At 43.4% G+C, this 19,769-nt stretch overlaps 1 protein-coding gene across 5 annotated transcripts in view; it reads left to right on the top strand.

Moving 5' to 3' along the window:
- Positions 1-19,769, top strand: part of LOC146386235 (glutamate receptor 2-like) — a 111,361-nt gene that overhangs the window by 37,419 nt on the left and 54,173 nt on the right. For all 5 annotated transcript variants that reach the window (XM_084932325.1, XM_084932323.1, XM_084932322.1 and 2 more), the window contains exons 12-15: positions 1,467-1,609; positions 4,472-4,687; positions 5,266-5,420; positions 6,700-6,898. In XM_084932325.1, the coding sequence (XP_084788451.1) occupies positions 1,467-1,609; positions 4,472-4,687; positions 5,266-5,420; positions 6,700-6,898 (713 nt within the window). The remainder of the gene's footprint in view (positions 1-1,466; positions 1,610-4,471; positions 4,688-5,265; positions 5,421-6,699; positions 6,899-19,769) is intronic.

The raw sequence follows: 19,769 nt of genomic DNA, 5'->3' as shown, positions 1-19,769 counted from the left end.
AACATAAAATTCCATTTCATTTTTATGCAGACGACTGTCAAATTTATTTACCCCTGAAACACAATGACCCTAACCCCTTCAGGCCTATTTTAGAATGTCTTAAAGATATCAGAGCATGGCTGGCTCTGAATTTTTTTAATTTTAATGAAAAGAAGACAGAGGTCATTATATTTGGGCCGAGTGGCCCTGGTGTGCCTCCATCTGACTTGGGTCCTCTCACTTCCTGTGTGAAACCAATTGTTTCCAACCTTGGAGTAAAAATTGACACAGCTCTTAAAATGGACAAACAAATAAATACAGTGGTGAGAAATAGCTTTTTTCAGTTGAGGCAGCTTTCTAAAGTCAAACCTTTTATTTCTTTTTATGACTTCGAGAGAGTTTTACACGCATTTGTGACCACTCGCCTTAATTATTGTAATGCGCTTTATATTGGTTAATATATTGATCAGGCTTCACAATCACGCTTGCAAATGGTCCAGAATGCTGCTGCTCACCTGCTGACAAGGACACGCAAACGTGAGCACATTACCCCTGTTTTTGCCTCCTTACACTGGTTGCCTGTCCATTTTAGAATTCATTTCAAAATTTTATTGTTTGCTTTTAAAGTTTTAAATGGCCTGGCTCCTTCTTACCTGTCAGACCTTCTACATCGATACACTCCACGAATGTCTTTCAGGTCAACTGACCAGTCACTCCTTGCTGTCCCCATGTCGAGACTGCTTTTGCTGTTGTGGCCCCCAAAATATGGAATAAACTGCCCTTCCATATTAGGTTGGCCCCAACACTTGAAATGTTTGAATCACTTTTAAAAACTCAGTTTTTTTCAAAGGCTTTTTAGGAGTAGTAACAGAGTCAGTTTTTAGTCAGCTGTTGCTCTTAATCTTTTTTATTTTGTTAGTTTTATTCATTGTATATTTTATTGTCTATTTTACTCATGTTTTAATATTTAATATATATACTGATTTATTTTTATCATTTTCATTTATGTATTTATTTTTACTGTTATTTATATTTATTTCTTTGTCTGCTTAGTGTATGGTTTTTAACGTTTGTCTGTTTTATTTTTGGAAAGCACTCTGGTCAACTTTGTTGTTTTAAAGTGCTATATAAATAAAGTTGGATTGGATTTATAGATTACACACAAATGCTACTGCCACCATTTAAAGTAGCACCATGTGAGTGGCAACCAGTGTGTATAGCATTCTGCATATAAAACCTTTCATTATTCATTCCTCTACTTGAAGTATTAATGAAAATAATTTGTTGTTTGAAGTATGTGCCATGAAGATAGCTCTATGATACCACAATAGCATATGTTTTTCCTTACTTTTAAAACTTTTTCAAGACACATAAGGTGCCGTTAATTTAGAGTAAATTTGATATTAAGATATGTGATATTCAATTACACACTACTCTTGTATCTCATATAAGCGACTTTGTTGTTTGGCTGTTTGTACTGATGCAAGGTTACTGTGTCGACCTGGCTGCGGAGATTGCAAAGCACTGTGGGATACGCTACCAGCTAAGGATTGTGGGAGATGGAAAATATGGAGCAAGAGATGCTGAAACCAAAATCTGGAATGGTATGGTTGGAGAGCTGGTATATGGGGTAAGACTTTACACAGGCACAATAAACAACAGAATGTTTTATTTAACTTGAGCATGAGACAAATTAAATATTGGTGGTAGTGCAAAACAAAAATGGTGTGTGAAAACCATGTTCAAAGCAAAGTTTATAAATATTACTTAAGACATGGAATAGAAATTGTTAAGTACTAGATTTTATCTCTGCTGAACCTCTCTCTTAGAATTGCATGAGCACATTTAACCAAATGCCTGGAAATTTGTGGACATCCACCAACTGCAGCTGCATATTTCTTTATGGTGGTTTTACCTGCACGTCCTGCAGTGTGAATGACACTTTAAACTTGAACTTTTCTTTACTTTTAATTAGATTACATTGGTATTATTAGTAATTAATAACATTCATTAAAGATCTGAGTAACTGACCAAACACTCCGATCATTTAAGTTAGAGGAGGCAGTCTGAAAAATCTGGAAAATTAAGCTTTATGTAGCACCAGTTCAGAAAATTTCCTCATATAAGATTAGCTGATTGTTGGGGTTTCATCTCTAACACTGTGTAATAACTTTAGTAATTTAGTGAGTTACAACGTATTTTTCGACAAATCCATTACATGAGATTCTTGGATGAGACTCAAATAACCATTTAATACCATCCAATCCCCCATTTTATAGATAAAATGGAGAGGATGGGGTGGATTCCAGCTTCATCGCCCAGATTTATTGTTTTGTTCCTGTTCACACTATATTCTTATCTTTTGTAACAAGAACCCAGACCAACAGACAGTTTTGCCAGCACATGACACTTCTTATTTGTGAAAACAGTGGAGGGAGGCTTTTCAACCCCACTCTCTCCAGCTTAGTAATTCCCTACTCTCCCCTCCATTCAAAGTAGGCTATTGGGTCATGAAGGTGTCCCAAATTCTTTGATGTTGGGCTGAGAACAAACAAGCAATACTCAGAGCAGGTCTAGTCAATTCACAATTATTTATTTAGCTTGCATGCAAGGGAGATGTACACAATACCTCCTTCCGTGTAGTTCTCAAAGAGGAAGCACTTTGATACACAGTTTTATATGTCAGGGTTCACGCCCCTTCGTGCGTAAGCAGATAACATAACATGCATCAGTTACAGTTAGTGACAGCTAGACACGATTCCTTTTTTGGTGATCTTCTACAATTACTCAGAAATCTATCTTAACTGCCTTTCACCCCCACCTGTTTCCTGTTGTTCTCGTTATGAGTCTTATAATAGTAAATGACACATCCTGAGTCCATCCTGTTCTGACTGTCGCTGTGCAAGCACGTATGCAATTACAATCAAAGCACTTCTGGTAATACCCTATGATCTAGCACATTTTATTAGCGGCTGGGTTAATATGGCCTTTGCTGAAATACTGCTTCATGATATATTTTCAACAATTCCCCCTTTTGACCTTCGAAAGAAGGTCACCATACTTCTGATGCTGCTACTCCCCTAGGCACCCCTATTGCATCCGTATATGTTAAAAACCCCACAAATAAGTCAAACAAGTAAGTCTACGTCCAGAACAGCACCTTGCATCTACACTGGGCTGTGAGCTGCCCTGCCCTGTTTCCTGAGACCCTTACCCCCTTTTCACCCAGCATAATAGTACAAACCCCACGGGCCAATTTATGTCATGTTTTCCCCTGGAGGCATTCCCTTGGGCTGGATACACCACCATACACCAGTCCGCTGGGATCTCTCCTATGTCATACTTCTGACTTCCCTTGCTGCTCACTGTAAAATCAAAACAGGTATAGTTAGTGTTTCTTCAGGTAAAAGGTCCCGGAGTAGTTTTATTATCAATTGGTGGAATTGCACTTCTGGTTATTATAAGCACACAACCAAATCCCCGCGTGTCATTTGAATAGACAGGGCCAGGTTCGGTGAACAGGTGTGGGCGGGTGGCTACGCACGCCACACAGTCTGTCCCCCTTTAACGGCTGGACCAAATGTGGGATGACCACTGTGTTCGGGCAATTAACATAACATAAAAATCACACAAACTATTAGTAAAGCTAATACTCTCAGACCTCCCATTACTTTTCAGCTTCCACCTTTGTGCTCAAACTAGAAACTCTGTCTAAAGGGCTTTTGACCTTCTTTACATTTAAACAACTAATCTTCTGGGACAGGCAATTCTCTGTGCTCTTCTCCTCTTCTTACTTTAACCTCATGGGTGGACCACCTTGAGGTCTTTTTCCACAGACCAGGGGATTATTCTGCCCCCTTTTTGAGGTCTGGGTGTTTCTCTGACTCAGCCAAGTCAGGGCTTATGGCCTTCTTAGTCTGGTCCTTCTGGATTTCCGCCAACCCCTTCGTGGTTATTGCTGTGGTTCTGGAATCCTCTCGAGGTGACCAGTAGGAGCCCAAACGGCATGACCCTTGACCTCAATCACTGACTGGGCCATCTGCTATGCCTGGACTGATGTGTGCTTCTCGCTGGTTCTCTAGGAAAAAATCTGGAGCTCTAGGAACTTATGGTCCATTATAATCTTAAATTTTACCTATACTTGAATTGTTAATCACACAAATCACCATAAAGTCATAGAAAAAAAAAATCATAGAAACTATTGTTTCAGGCATGTGGCCCCTGGTGCATGCCTCTAAAGTCTTCTTTGTGCATGTTCCAGTATTCTACAGGTACTTCCTCCTGCAGTCCAGAGATATGGATGTAAAGTTAGGTGAACGTCCTTACAGTGTGTAGAATTAAACATTATATGATTGTATAGTTAAATGTGGCTTGTAGGCTAGAATCACTTATGTGATCACCACGACTGCCAAAGCGCTGTAGTAGCAGCAGCTCTTCCAAGTCCATGAAGCAATCACATTGTCCCTGTCACTGTGTCTCTACTTCCCAACAGAAAGCAGATATAGCTATTGCTCCCCTGACAATCACTCTTGTCCGTGAAGAGGTGATAGATTTCTCCAAACCCTTCATGTCTTTGGGAATCTCCATCATGATTAAAAAGCCACAAAAATCCAAACCAGGTGTTTTCTCCTTTCTGGACCCACTGGCCTATGAAATCTGGATGTGCATTGTCTTTGCCTACATAGGAGTTAGTGTTGTTCTCTTTCTGGTAAGTAAGCCTGCTATTATGAATTTGCATGCTTTGTTGAAATCCTCTTTTAGGTGCTATCCTGTTTTCATAAGTATCAGTGCCTAATATGGTTATGTTAAAAGAAGGCATAAATACTATGTTTGAAATAAGTGACATAATACCTACTGACTGACCTACTTATTGAGACTAATGTATTATGTCTCAAAAAGTGTAGTTCAAGTTTGAAGCCCAACCTTCCTTGCCTCAACTTTAGGGTTAATTTAATAGAAAACTAGAAACTTGCTTCGATTCAGCAAGATTTTATATTTATGATCAATTGATTACATGTAATCTGATTTAACAACAAGGAGGTACACTACAGAGGAGCAGTTTAGTTAAAAATGTGTCATTTCTTAAAGAGCAATTGTTTATTTTTATGGCAGTATAGTTAGACAGAAGCCCCTCTTCACAGCCTAGGCACCTACTTTCTGGCTGGGCTCTTTGAAACAGTGGAAAAAAATGAAATGCCTTTTTTTGCAAACTTTTAGAAAACCCTGTTATAACAATCTATGTAATTTGTGTATTTCTGTTGACATTCTAATGATTTGCTGCTGCAGGTATCCAGGTTCAGCCCTTATGAATGGACGCTTGAGGAGCCAGAAGATGGAGCCTTGCCATTAACCACTGAATCCACCAATGAGTTTGGGATCTTTAATTCTCTTTGGTTTTCTTTGGGTGCTTTCATGCGACAGGGTTGTGACATCTCACCAAGGTTGGTATGCCCTTGACATTTCATAGTCATATACGGTATTAGCTCCCGATGTTGTAATCAGTATATTATATTAATACACATTCACTGCCTCGTTAATCAGGAACTGAATATTAATACTAATTAAGGGCTGTAAAACAGCCGCAGTTCTTATCGTATTCTAAGTGCATTAGAAACTCTGTTCATGCTACAATTGTTCTGTTCTACTTCAACCCTAATATTTTTACACTGACTTGGTATAGCATCATGTTTGTAATGTTAACTATGGCCACGAAGAGATGTATGTGGTCATTGTTAAACTGTCCAGTTTGGGTGAGGCTGTTGCCACTATGGCATTGCTGCTGTAGCTAGCTGTGTTGGGCAAGTCACTGTAGCCTGTCAGCTGAAAATATTTTCTTTATCCACAATGACTTATATATACCAGTCAAAAGTTTGGACACGCCTTCTCATTTAATGTTGTTTCTCTGTTTTTACTACTTTATACATTGTAGATACATACTGAAGACATCAAATATATGGAGCAAAATATATGGAATTATGTAGCAGTATTTTGGATTCCTGAAAGTAGCCACACTTTGCTTTGTTCACAGTGCTGAAAACTTTTGGCCTTTTCTCAATGAGCTTCACGATGTAGCCACCTGAAATGGTTTCACCTCACAGGTGTGCCTGTCAGGGTTCAGTGGTGGAATTCCTTGCCTTCTTAATGGAGTTGGGACCATCAGTTGTGTTGAGCAGATGTCAGGTTGGTACACAGTTGACAGCTCTATTTGACAGCTGTTCAAATTCATATTATGGCAAGAACCAATCAGCTAAGTAGAAATGACAGCTAAGAGAATTATCAGTCCATCATTACTTTTAGAACTTTTAGAACCAAGAAGGAGACCTGACCTAAAACCCAAAGGAGATGGTTTCGGATGGAATGGACCGCAGAGTAAAGGTAAACAGGCCAACAAGTGCTCAGCATCTCTGGAAACTCCTTCAAGATGCTTGGAAAACCATTTCAAGTGACAACCTCATGAAACTCATCAAGAGAATGCCAACAGTGTGTAAAGCAGTAATCAAAGCAAAGGCTGTTACGAAGAATCTTAAATATGAAACATGGTTTGAGTTATTTCACACTTTTTATTACATAATTCCATGTGTGTTAATTTACAGTTTTAATGCCTTCAGTAAGAATCTACAATGTGTCAAATCATAACAACAAGTGCCTCAGGATGTAATTGAATGAATTTGTCATGAGTCCTAGAACAGTTTAATTTGATTCATGTGTTTATGTGGGCAGGTCTCTTTCAGGACGTATAGTTGGTGGGGTGTGGTGGTTTTTCACTCTGATCATTATCTCATCATACACTGCTAACCTGGCTGCCTTCCTCACGGTGGAGAGGATGGTGTCTCCCATTGAGAGTGCTGAAGACCTGGCTAAGCAGACGGAGATAGCATATGGAACACTGGACTCTGGATCCACCAAGGAGTTTTTCAGGGTAAGGACTTTTAGTATCAGCTGGACAATAGGAAGAGCCTGCTTCAGCACTTCCACGCACCTAGAGTGTTTATGAAATTTATTGTTTCAAATGGGAATCCTTAGATGACAAAATATGATGATTGTAGTCTCGCAACTTAATCCAAAATTTCCGATAGATCTTTCCTTGGAGTTCAACTGAATCATGTCCTGAAACCTGTCCTCTTTATAAGCTGAAAGATATATTTGTCCCCAAAACAAAATTTTGTCATCCAAAAGAAAACTTGAATTCAAGTCAGCATGGTTTCAGGCCCTTTGTATGTTAATTTTTTGTATGTCACATTCATTTAACTTAGTTTCACGTAGTGGTTCAACGGCACACCACTGAGCTAGATGTAAAGATAAAAGTGATGAAGCCCTGAACAATGAATCTATTTTTCACTTTCTTTGTGAATGTACTGACTGATTGATATTCTTTTGTCATGTTGACACTTCATTTTCATTGATTGCATTTCCTGCCCAATCAAAAATGTTTGCCATCTGGTTAGATTACTGAACATTTGAAATTTAGAAAATAACTTCTGCTATCATTTACAACGTGAGCTCTGCTGGAATGATCATTAAGCAGAAAAAACTATGTCAAATAATTTGTGCCAAATTATCTTTGTCACAACATTGATCTGCAAGACAGAAAAGTTTTCCCTTGTATGGAGATTCCAATTTTAATGAATGAATGAAACATTTAATTAATTATTTAATGGCATATTTTTTTGGGCTCTGCTGGCGCTCCATACCCTTGAGCTTAATTTAACTCTCTGGATTTTATTTTGTATAAATTTGTAGTCAATCTGCCCCTTTTTTAAGATTTTGGATGAGGAACAGCAATGGGGGAGAAGAGGTGCCAGATTGTGTTTCGGGAAGCACAATTATCACTTACTATGTGTATGCAAATGTGCATACACATAGTAAGTGAAAAAGAAACACTCAGTGCATCATGGGAATCCTCCAGCAGCCTAGACAGAAAGTAGCTTGTTGAGGAACAATTCTTCGAACCGATTTTTGAGAGGAGCGGCTGCCTTACTGTAGTCCATGATGAAGCGCCAGTAGAAATTCGGAATACTAGAAAACGTTGCAATTGTTTTCACCTTTCTGGAACTGACCACTCAGCGAATGTCCGAATCTTGGCTAGGTCAGTCTTCACCTGCCCCCATTACAAAAGTGAGGAAAGAGACTGTGGAGGCATGAAATTCACATTTCTCGGCTTTGACATATAATTTTCTAGAAGCCGTTGACGGACTGGCGTAGAGCAGCCGGCCGTGTGGGGTTAAATAATAATAATAATAATAATGGATTGGATTTATATAGCGCTTTTCAAGGCACCCAAAGCGCTTTACAATGCCACTATTCATTCACTCTCGCATTCACACACTGGTGGAGGCAGCTACGGTTGTAGCCACAGCTGCCCTGGGGCAGACTGACAGAAGCGAGGCTGCCATATCGCGCCATCGGCCCCTCTGGCCAACACCAGTAGGCGGTAGGGTAAAGTGTCTTGCCCAAAGACACAACGACCAGGACAGAGAGCCCGGGGATCGAACCGGCGACCTTCCGGTTACAGATACGCTTCCCAACCCCCTGAACCACGGTCGCCCCCCCTAAATAGTCCTCAGAGATGAGACGAGGGTCCAGAATGAAGGAACGCGGAACACAGATACGGTCCTCGGGGCCGTACCCCTCCCAATCCACCAGATACTGCCAACCCCGCCTGCGCCGGCGCGCATCCAGCATCCACCGGACCGCATAGGCCGGATGGCCGCCGATGAGCCAGGCGGGAGGAGGGGGCTCGGAAGGAGGGCGCAGAGGGCTCTGGCGGACCGGTTTAAACTGAGAGACGTGGAATGTGGGATGCACACGCCAGGAGGCTGGAAGCTTGAGCCTGACTGCCACCGGATTGATAACCTTCTCCACTTCCTACAGCCCAATGAAGCGGGGGGCCACCTTCCAAGACGAGCCCCGTAGCGGGATGTTCTCAGCCGCTAGCCAGACTTTCTGTTCTGGTCGATATTCAGGGGCCGGGGCACGGCGGTGATTGGCACAGTGCGTGCCATTCCTTGGCACAAAGGAGGGTTCGCCGGACGCTGCTCCACACCCGTTGGCAGCGCCAGAGGTGATGCGGTGCTGAGGGAACTGCGAGATTCAGTTCCTCTTCAGGAAAGAGCGAGGGCTGATAACCGAGGGAAGCTTCAAATGGAGATAAACCGGTGGAGGACGAGGTGAGAGTGTTATGGGCATACTCCACCCAGGGCAGGTAAGTGAACCAAGTGGAGGATGCTTCAGTGTCCGAGGAACACTGACGGAAGAGCGCGTCAGGCTTGACATTCCGTGACCCTGGGCGATAGGAGAGAGTGAAGTCAAAGTGAGTGAAGAATGGAGACCAGCGGGCTTGCCATGAGCTTAATCTTTTGGCCGTTCTGAGGTAAGATAAATTTTTATGGTCTGTCCATATGAGGAAAGGCTGTTCCGCCCCCTCCAGCCAGTGGCGCCATTCTTCTAAGGCAAGTTTTATAGCCAGGAGCTCCCTGTCGCCATTGTCATAGTTTCTCTCCATGGGGGTGAGTCGGCATGAGAAGTAGGCGCATGGCTGGAGCTTAGCTTGTGGGAGAGAACTGCCCCAACTTCGGTGTCGGACGCATAAACTGCTTTTTTTTTTGTGTGTCCTGTCTGGCACTGTAGCAATCAGAATTATTGTCTGAAGGCCAAGAAAAATGCCCAACAGATTTACTTTCCCAAGTGGGCCTTTTGCTATACTGGTCATCTTGATTGTCATAGTTTATTTGATCTTTATTAGTTATTTTTATATTTTTATAAGTTATTGTAATCAGGCCAGACTGGACTCGGTGACGGGAAAGAAAAACAAGAAGAACAGTTCAGAAGAAAGTTAACAGAAGGAGAGGGAAAGAAAAAGGAGAAAAGAGATAGTGAGAAAAGACTGCTTCATCACCTTTGTCTTTTTTTTCTCTTTTTCTTTTCCTGGATCACCTGTTGAGAAAGAAAAAAGAAAACAAGCAGAAGGAAACTAGAGCAATAGAATAAACAACATCGTGATGATCTATGGGAATATAACAGTTAATACTAAATGTTAAACATTATTGTGCAGCACGTAAGATTGACAGCGCACAGTGTGCTTTAAGGTCGGAGCCAAAAAGGGTGTAGTTTGTGTGTGTGAGCACCCGTCTGTACACCTGTGAGCATGAACGCGCTTGTTTTTAAAAGGTTCCTACATGTAATGATCTGTTAGAGGGTGTGGGGAGCCACAGCCCCGTCCACCAGGGCATGAAGCAGGTATGGAGGAGATCAAAACTCCAGACATCCGGAGGCCCTCAGAACACAAGAGACCAAGGAAGACCAACAGAGGGGCAGCCACGCCACTATCCCAGAAAGAGCTGAGGAGAGTCCCAGATGAGGGGTCACTCAGCAGCCGCGGAGCATAAGCAGTGACGTGCCCGGGGAGCTCCGCCTGCAGCCAGCTGCGTCAGAGTGATCGAGCCCGAGGCCGAGGGCACCCCACCCCCGAAGTGGCCCGAGCGAGCCCCAGGCTCCAGGCCCCGATAAGCAGCCACCAAGGAGTGAGCCGGTGTGACGCCCATCCCCGGACACAAAGACCCACCAACGCACCGATGTCTGAGGGCGTCTGCCACTGGCAGGGGAAGTGGTGGGGGGGAGATAGGCCTCCATACCTTGGAGGGCCTGAGATGTCCCTAGAGAGGTGACGTCTGATACCCGACCTGACATATGGACACAGAGATACAGGCACATACAGATACAAACATCCATTCCTACCCTCATGCTCTCATATGCAATTACTCAACACTCACCCAACGTGGAGACAGACATAAAGAGACACTGTACACACAATCACACTCCCCAAGCGTACTCTAAGCCCCGGGTCTAGGTACCCTTGCCCCTGGAGGGGGAAACTGCACCCAGACCCAGGTGGTGTTACCCTTTTCCCTGTGGTGGGGAGATGCAGACCGCCCCGACTCCGCAGCAGCAGGGAGGCCCCACATTCCAGACCCCAGTCGACGGCCAACTCCTCCTCCTAGCCCCCCCGCTCCATCAGGCCGCAGAGAACGGGGGTGTGAGAAGACTCCAGACCTCCCTCCGCCCGCTCATATGTATTGTTGATGCATGTGTGTTCTAAGGTGCATTCAAAACCCAGGAGGGCATGGAGCTACCTGCCAGAGAGCAGCAGGTAAGCGCATAGCCCCTCCTGATAGCCCTCAATGTCTACGTGTATTTAAAATTGAGAGGTGGGCAACGACGCCAGGGGTGAGGTGTACACCCTGATGGTAATTTGGAGTCCGTGTAGCGTGCCCACCCCCAAGATCCTATATGTATGTGTTATAAGAGTGTGAGTAATGTGAAGTTCAAGTTTAAAGTTTATTCGCCACATGCAGGTTGCCCTGCAGTGGAATGAACCCGCCCCCCGACCTTACACACACAACACAGACATCACATGGGGATACAAGTCAGAGAACGGTTGCATTACAGAAAAACCACTGAAATGGACACTACAATGGGAAAAGTACAAGAGGAAAAAAGAGACCTCTACTCATGCTGGGCTACAGGAGGACAGCATGAGAACAGGAAACAAAAAAACTCCTCTGCACAGAAAAGCACATAAATGTCCACCGTACAACATTTTAGAGCACGTGACCAGCAACAGGGTTGTGTAGGGGATAAGGAGTAATCCCAGGTAAGTTGTGAGATAAAAATTGAGGCACAGGCAGCCAGAAGGAGACAGAGGGGGGGATGCCTCCCCTGCACCCTGGTGACACACCTTTACCCCAAGGCCCTGCATGTGTGGGTGATTGTCGTGGAGCGGGAAGAGGGAGGCAGCTGGAGATGGGGAGGGAAGGAAGGGAGGGGCAAGTGACCCCTCCCTGGGGCCAGCTCCCCCGCTGACCCCAGTAGGCACCCCCATACTCCGCAACCCGCCAGGGAAAGGGGGCCCAGACCCATCTGGACCGGGGGCCCAGTACAGCAGCGCCGCCTGGCCCCACAGAGCCCGGGACAGCCCACCCGACCCCACCACAGAGAAAACTGCACCCACCCCGTCATCCACTCATCTTCCAGACTACACGAGAGAATAGACGCCCAGGCTGAGATCTTCCTCCACCTCTCCTGTATCTCCCCCTCCTGCAGAGTGAGTTCCTGAAGAGAGGAGAGCTCCTGCGAGATGTAACAACCTCCCCCACCAGTCGAAGAGCCCCCCAGGTGGCTCGATGCACTGGCGGCACCCTGCGCCAGGGCTGGGCCCCCATACACCCACCCGCCCACAACCCCGGCAACACACCAACCAGGACCCAAGCCCCCGCGGCTCAGCCAGGGCCCCAGCCCGGAGACGGTGCACCCCCACAACCCCACGCCCGTCCTGGACCCACCCCGGGGCAGCCAGACTACCAGGTCAGTAACCCACGTCCGTCAGCACAGACCCTCCCCTAGCCCCACTGCACACAGCCACGAGGAAACCGTCACCTAAGAGCCAACAGAGCCCTTAATAGGCCATGACCGCTACCCCAGGTTGAGCCCTCCAAGGTAGATGCTCCTGGGGAACCCCCCGATGCCCTAAGCCTGTCCCTACCCCCACACCAATCACAACAGCGAAGGTGGGACCAAACTATGACCCCCCATCCCCGCTAGGTGATGGAGCTAATCAAAGGAGCCCAGAGCAATTGATCTGATGTGGTGGCAGAGGCTCATCAAGACTAATGTAATCTAATAGATAATTTCTATACTGGTTAGAATTAAGATTATTTTTATTTTTCCAGTTCATGAGGACTGTTTTCTTGGCTATGCATAGGGCAGTGAAAACCATATGGGCTATATTCTTATCTGTAGTGACATTATCTAAGCTGCCCAACAAACACACCACAGGGGAAGTTGGAACGTTACATTTCAGACACTTTGATAAGTCCTCACATATCTCGCGCCAAAACTTCAGAACTGGTGGACAGAACCAAAGAACATGGATATAATTGTCCGGTGAGTTGGTTTGGCAGTGTGAGCAGTTGTTGGTAGACGTATAACCCATCTTGAACATCCAATGACCTGTATAGTGCACTCTATGTAGTATTTTGTATTGAATTAATTGAAGACTGGGATTTCTAATTAGATGAAAGGTTTTTAAGCAAATCTGAGACCAGAAGTTTTGGTCTAAGTTAACTGATAAATCCGCTTCCCATTTTGCAATAGGAAGTGATATTGATTCATCTGTTTTAGAAAGCATTCTGTATATTTTGGATAGTAATTTGGGGGTTTTAAGAGTAAGAAATTGAACCACACTTGGTGGTGTTTGTAATTCAACTTGACCCAGTTTAAATTTCTTTTTTACTATGGATTTAATTTGTTGATATTCTAAAAATCTTTTCTTGTTGATCCCATATTGTGTAACTAGTCTGTCAAATGGAATAAATTCTGTTCCTTCTAATATATGTTCTAAGTATTTGATTCCTTTACCACTCCAATCTGGAAAGTTTATCATATTATTGTTTTGTAATATGTCAGGGTTGTTCCAGATATATGTACGTTTGCATGGGATTAATGAAGACTCCGTCAATTTTAGAAACTCCCGCCATGCTGCCAGAGAAGAGCTGATGTTGACGCTTTTGAAGCATTCATGTCGTTGGATGTTTGAGCTGATAAATGGTAGATCTGAAATCTCTAGATTATTGCAAAGTGCTTGTTCTGCATCTAGCCAAGGTTCATCTAAGAGGGTATGTTTTAGCCATCCTGAGATAAACTGAAGCCTGTTGGCTAAGAAGTAGTGCTGAAAGTTAGGTAGTTCTAATCCTCCTTTATCCTTGGTCTTTTTGTAGTGTTTTTAAGCTTATACGGGGAGGTTTATTTTTCCAAAGGAACTTGGACATGAATGAATCTAGAGATCTGATCTTGTGGCGGTTTAGTTGGGCTCATTGAGAATAAATAATTTATTTTTGGTAAGACCATCATTTTTATAGCGGCAACCCTTCCCATGAGTGATATGGGTAAACATTTCCACCTAGCCAGATCACCTTCTACTTTCTTTAAAAGTGGGATATGGTTTAATTTAGTTAGATCTGCAAGCTTGGGAGAAACATTAATACCTAAATATTTTATATTTCCCGATTGCAGTGTTGTAGAAGAAGAATTATGGAAGGAGCAATTAATCGGTAGGACTGTAGATTTTGACCAGTTAATTGAGTAGTCTGATATTCTTGCAAAAGAGTTTATCAATTCAATCACCCCAGAGATATTGGTTTGTGAGTTTTGGAGAAAAAGTAACACATCATCCGCATAAAGGCTGATTTTATGTTCCACGTTCTTGCATTTTATGCCCTTAATTACTGTATTCTATCTAATTGCTGCTGCTACTGGTTCAATAAAAATTGCAAACAGTGAAGGGGAGAGTGGGCATCCCTGCCTGGTGCCCCTCAGGAGACAGAAGCTGGAGGATTTTTGGTCATTTGTTTTGACACAAGCTGTTGGGGAGTTATATAATATTTTTAACCAGTTAATGAAAGAGGATCCAAAACCAACTTTGTGTAAAGTTGCAAATAGAAATTTCCAGTTAACTCTGTCAAATGCTTTTTCTGCATCTAAAGAAAATATTGTAGTTTCAAGGTTTTTACTGTATGAGTAGTCTATCAAATTAAGTAATCTACGTGTATTTGTTGATGAGTGCCTACCTTTTATGAAACCAGTTTGGTCAGGATGAATTAAGAGGGGGGTTATTTTCTCTAGTCTCTTTGAGAGAGCTTTGCAGATTATTTTAAGGTCTACATTTATAAGGGATATTGGACGATAGCTTGAGGGATATACAGGGTCTTTGCCTGGTTTTAGCAGGAGATTAATGTTTAATGCAGAATTCATATTTGATGGAAGTCTGCCCTTTTCTTTGATTTCCAACAACGTTCTGTAAAAAACTGGTGCTAGAATCGTCCAGAATTCTTTGTAGAATTCTGCAGGAAAGCCGTCTGGACCTGGAGCCTTATTATTGGGCATACTTATCAGGGCTTCCTGGAGTTCACCTGATGTCAGTGGTGAATCCAGTGCCATTGCTTGAGTGTCTAATAATTTTGGAAGTGTTATGTTGTCTAAAAACTGATCAATTTCCTTTTTAGACGGGTTTATTTGTGGTGAATACAATCTTTTATAGAAATCCCTGAAAATGTTGTTTATTTGTTTCGGGTCATATACTGTGTTCCCAGATGAATCTTGAATAGCACATATAGTTGTTTTTTCTTTATTTATTTTTAGCTGGTTTGCTAGAACTTGACCGGATTTATTACCATGTTCATAATTTTGTAAGCGTAGTCTTTGTACTAAGAATTTTGTTTTTTTTTTATCAATTATCTCATTTAATTCTAGTTTTGTTTTGCGTATTTTGTTCAATGTTTCCTGATCTTGGTGGGACGCGTAGGCTTCTTCTAGTGATTTAATGTTTTTTTCTAATTCCTGAATATTTTTGTTTTCTTCTTTCTTTTTATGTGATGAGAAAGAAATTATTTTACCTCTCATCACACCTTTCCCTGCTTCCCATAGAACAGAAGCTGATGTTCCGGGAGTGTCATTATAGTCTAAATATGAAGTCCACTCTTTTTTAAAATATTTAATAAAGTCTTCATCTTTAAGCAGCGATGTATTAATTCTCCAGTTTGTACTTGGCGTAGTATTATTCTTGTTCATTAGTGTTAAAGATACAGGAGCATGATCGCTGACAGCTATAGGGTGAATCTCAGTGTCTGAAATGTCGCTCAGCAGTGAGCTGCTGACCAAAAAATAATCCAGACGAGAGTAGGAGTGATGAACAAGTATATTCCTTACTGGTGGGGTGAAGGGAGCGCCATGCATCGCAAAGACCAAAGTCGCTCATATACTGTTTGATTATATTTGTGGACTGCCAATTGCACTGAGTTCCTGCTGTATTGAGCCTATCCATTTCTTCATTTAGTCCAAGGTTGAGGTCGCCTCCAAGAACAAGTGTGCCATCTAAGTGTTCAGAGAGTGCACTGAAAAAAACGTGAAAGAATGAGGGATCATCAACATTTGGACCATATACACTTACAATACATAGTTTTTTTTATCAAGTATAGATAGTTTAATGATTAAGAATCTGCCCTCTGGATCTATAACTATATCGAGTACTGTGAAATTAATATTTTTATGTATTAAAATTGCTACTCCCCTTTGTCTAGAATTATAACAAGCTGAGAACACATTAGGAAACTCAGGTGTTTTAAGTTCATTCGAACCTCTAAGAGGTCTGTGGGTCTCTTGTAAAAGGACAACATCTGCCTGTAGTTTTTTGAGTTGGTTAAATATTTTTAACCTCTTTTCTCTGGAGCCAGCTCCATTTATATTCCATGTAACAATCCTCAGTGCCCCCATAGATGTCTGTGTATAACTAGGGGTGTACGCTGTGTGTGTCGCTTAGACAGGTGGAGAGAATACATCACTTGTTTGTAAATAAAGAGAGGGAGAGAGAGAAAGAATGTATGAGTACGCTTGGCTTAAGTGTGTGTATCCCATAGGTCTGTGTGCGCTGTCTGACTGATGTAAATGTGCTGCCGTTGAGCGCATGATTGTGCGTGATCGTGCTGTGCGTATGTGTCAAAATAAAGGATGTCGTTTGTGGAAGTGTGGAAGCAGGTGATCGAAGCAGTGAAAGAAATAAAGAAAGAAACAAAGGACAAGGGTGAGCAGCATAAAAACAAGAGGAGGAAAAAGAGAGGAAAAAAACGAGAAGGAAAAAAAACCAAACAAACCCGGAAACATTCCAATCAAACTGTTGACGGAGAGTGACGGTGTTAATTCTGCTATCATATCACACTTAAGATGCGATTTGATACTGGTAAGTTAAACAGATGTTAATGTTAAGTTAATGCAAGTTAGTGTGAGTGGATAGGGAAAGGGTGTAGCGGATTCTTATCTGGTGTGAAGTTAATACAGCCACGGAGTGATGTCGGGGTCGCGGTGAAGCTGTCCGTCCACGTACAGCCGGTCCACAGCAATGACAGCGCGGGAGCCCTTCTGGATGAAGCCGCATCGGATTGGGAAGAGGACCCTGCGTCGTTCCAGGATCTCTTTGGGGAACTGGTCGTTCACGCTGAAGTCCGTTCCTTTTAATTCCCTGCCGCGGCTTTTCACCTGTTCCTTTTGTTTGAAGTGGCCGAATTTGGCCACAATAGGACATGTCTCAATTTTGGCCGGGGAAGATGCACTCTGAGCCTTCTTCATGACTAAATCTTGGAAACAGCGGTCGATGTAATCTTGGAGAGCGTCTAAACTCTCCCCGTTGTCCTCCAGGGTGTTAGAGATGATAGGACAGATGTTGTTAGTTATATGACAATTGATTAGTATATTTGGTAATACTGAAGCTTAAAGAAACTTTGTTCAATTCTAAACTACCATTCGCTTTAATTTTCCGCCAAAATCTCCGGGGTCTGACGTCAGTTACAACATGAGTCGCTTACCTTGTCCGTCACTTCCGTCACTTACCTCCTCAGTCCGTCACTCCCCACGATAAACTGCTTAGAAGTATCAGGATGGATTAGAATGGGTGCGGATGTAAAAATGTGCTTCAACTTAGCGAAAGCTGTGTGGGCTTCTGGGGGCCAGGTGAAAGGTACCGTAGATGAGGTGAAACAGGTGAGAGGCGCAGCCACTTGGCTGTAGTTCCGAATGAAGCGGCGGTAAAAAGTTTGCGACCCCAAGGAAGCTTTGAAGCTTTTTCCGTGACTCTTTCCAGCACCGCCTTGACCTTTACTAGGTCGGTCTTCACCTGTCCTCCTGCCAAAATGTAGCCCAAAAAGGAAATAGATGAGGCGTGGAACTCACACTTTTCTGCCTTGACGTATAATCTGTTCTCGAGCAGCCGCTGTAGCACACTCCTTACGTGGACGTGATGCTCTTCAAGGGTCCTGGAGAAAATCAGAATGTCGTCCAGATACACAAAAACAAACAAGTTCATAAAGTCTCGTAACACATCATTGACTAGGGCCTGAAAAACCGCTGGGGCATTAGTTAAGGCGGTTTCAAAGTGCCCTAATGGAGTGTTGAAAGCAGTCTTCCACTCATCACCTTTTCGTATTCGAACCAGGTGATAGGCATTCCGTAGGTCCAACTTCGTAAAAACTGTGGCTTCCTGGAGAGACTCGAAAACAGAGTTGATTAGTGGGAGAGGGTATTTATTTTTTACAGTAACATCGTTCAAACCTCGATAATCGATACACGGCCACAGCGACCCATCCTTCTTTCCTACAAAGAAGAAGCCCGCAGCAACTGGGGAGAAAGAAGGTCTATTTATTCCTGCTGCCAGCGACTTCTGGATGTAGTTCTCCATAGATTCTCTCTCAGGACGGGACAGGTTATACAGTCTACTAGAGGGCAACGGGGCTTCCGGAAGTAAGTCAATGGTGCAATCGTATGGTCGGTGAGGCGGTAGAGAGCGAGCCTTGTCTTTGTTGAACACTTCCTGTAAATCATGATACTCTGGAGGGAAGGTCTGGTGCTTGTGACAGGGGTGGAGCTCGATCTGCTGTTGCAGTGGGAATGGCTGACCTCAAACAGTTCGCCAAGCAAAACAGGCTCCAGCTGGTGATTTTTTTTCCCGGTCCAATCAATGTGAGGATTATGTCTCTGCAACCAGGGGGTGAGTAAAAAATTTTTTAGTACATCATGGACGAGGGCTTGGAATACTACCAGGGAAGTCAGGAGTTGGATTATGCCAGCCGCTAGTGATTCCTGAATGTATTCCTCCATTGCCTCCCTCTCTGGCCTAGAAAGATTGTATAGTGGACTGGAGGGGAGAGCGGCACCAGAGAGGAGGTTAATAGCACAATCATAGGGATGATGTGGTGGCAGAGAAAGAACCTTTTCCTTACTGAAGACCATTCTGAGGTCATGGTACTCCTCCGGGACCAGAAATAGATCTAAGATGGTTGTGTACAGCACCTCAAAGGAGCTGGAAACTGAGAGTAGAGCTGAGTGCAAACAGAGAGAGTGGCACGTTTAAATCCAGTTAAGTATTTGCTAGCAGTCCAGTCCAGGTGGGAGTTGTGATTTTTCAGCCAGGGAAAACCAAGGATAAGGGATGGAAACATGAAGAGAGTTATTGTTTCCCAATGGTTGGCCGATGTGATTAGCTGCACGGGTTTGGTTTTGTGAGTGATATAGGCAAAACCTTGAGTGGAGGCTGGAATGGGAGGCTTGAGAGGCACCAAGGGAAACCTTGCTGTCGGGCTAGATCCATGTCTATTAAATTTTTCTCACAACCGGACTCCACGAATGAGAGGTCTGACGGTATTTGAGCTTCACAGGGAGGGAGATGGAGTTTAGTTGCACCTGAAACGCCCACCAGTACCCCCAAATTTCAGGTGCCAATGAAATGCCCTGGCCGATCACAGTACAAACTCCCATGCAGGAAAACGCCTTTCTCTCTCCTACGGAGTGAGCCTGGATTGCCCGATTTGCATGGGCTCAGCAGGCTCCTTTGGTAACGGGAACAGGGTACTGGAGGGCGGACACACAACTCAAAGTACTTTGATGTGATGGTGAATTTATTTACAGGTGCACAGTGGGAGAATATGTGAGGTTTCAACTTATTTGCAAATGTGCGGAGAAAGTCTATGGGAGGTTTCCCACGGGGCAGCGAGTCTGAAATGAAGAGGCAGAGAGAAGAACATGCGCTGCCCAGAGTGGGATGTGACTCTACTGTCACATCCCAATGACCCTTTGTTGTCATTGTACATGCAATGAAATTATGGAGGCTCCACAGCATCAGTGCAGGACTAAAATATAAATAGTAAGACAGCAGGCATAAATAACAAACAGAAGAAATGTATACAAAGCAAGAG

This window comes from Perissodus microlepis, chromosome 6 (assembly GCF_051167445.1).
Source record: "Perissodus microlepis isolate ML-2025 ecotype Zambia chromosome 6, ASM5116744v1, whole genome shotgun sequence".
Taxonomy (NCBI): domain Eukaryota; kingdom Metazoa; phylum Chordata; class Actinopteri; order Cichliformes; family Cichlidae; genus Perissodus; species Perissodus microlepis.
This window is presented reverse-complemented; position numbering and strand designations above follow the sequence as displayed.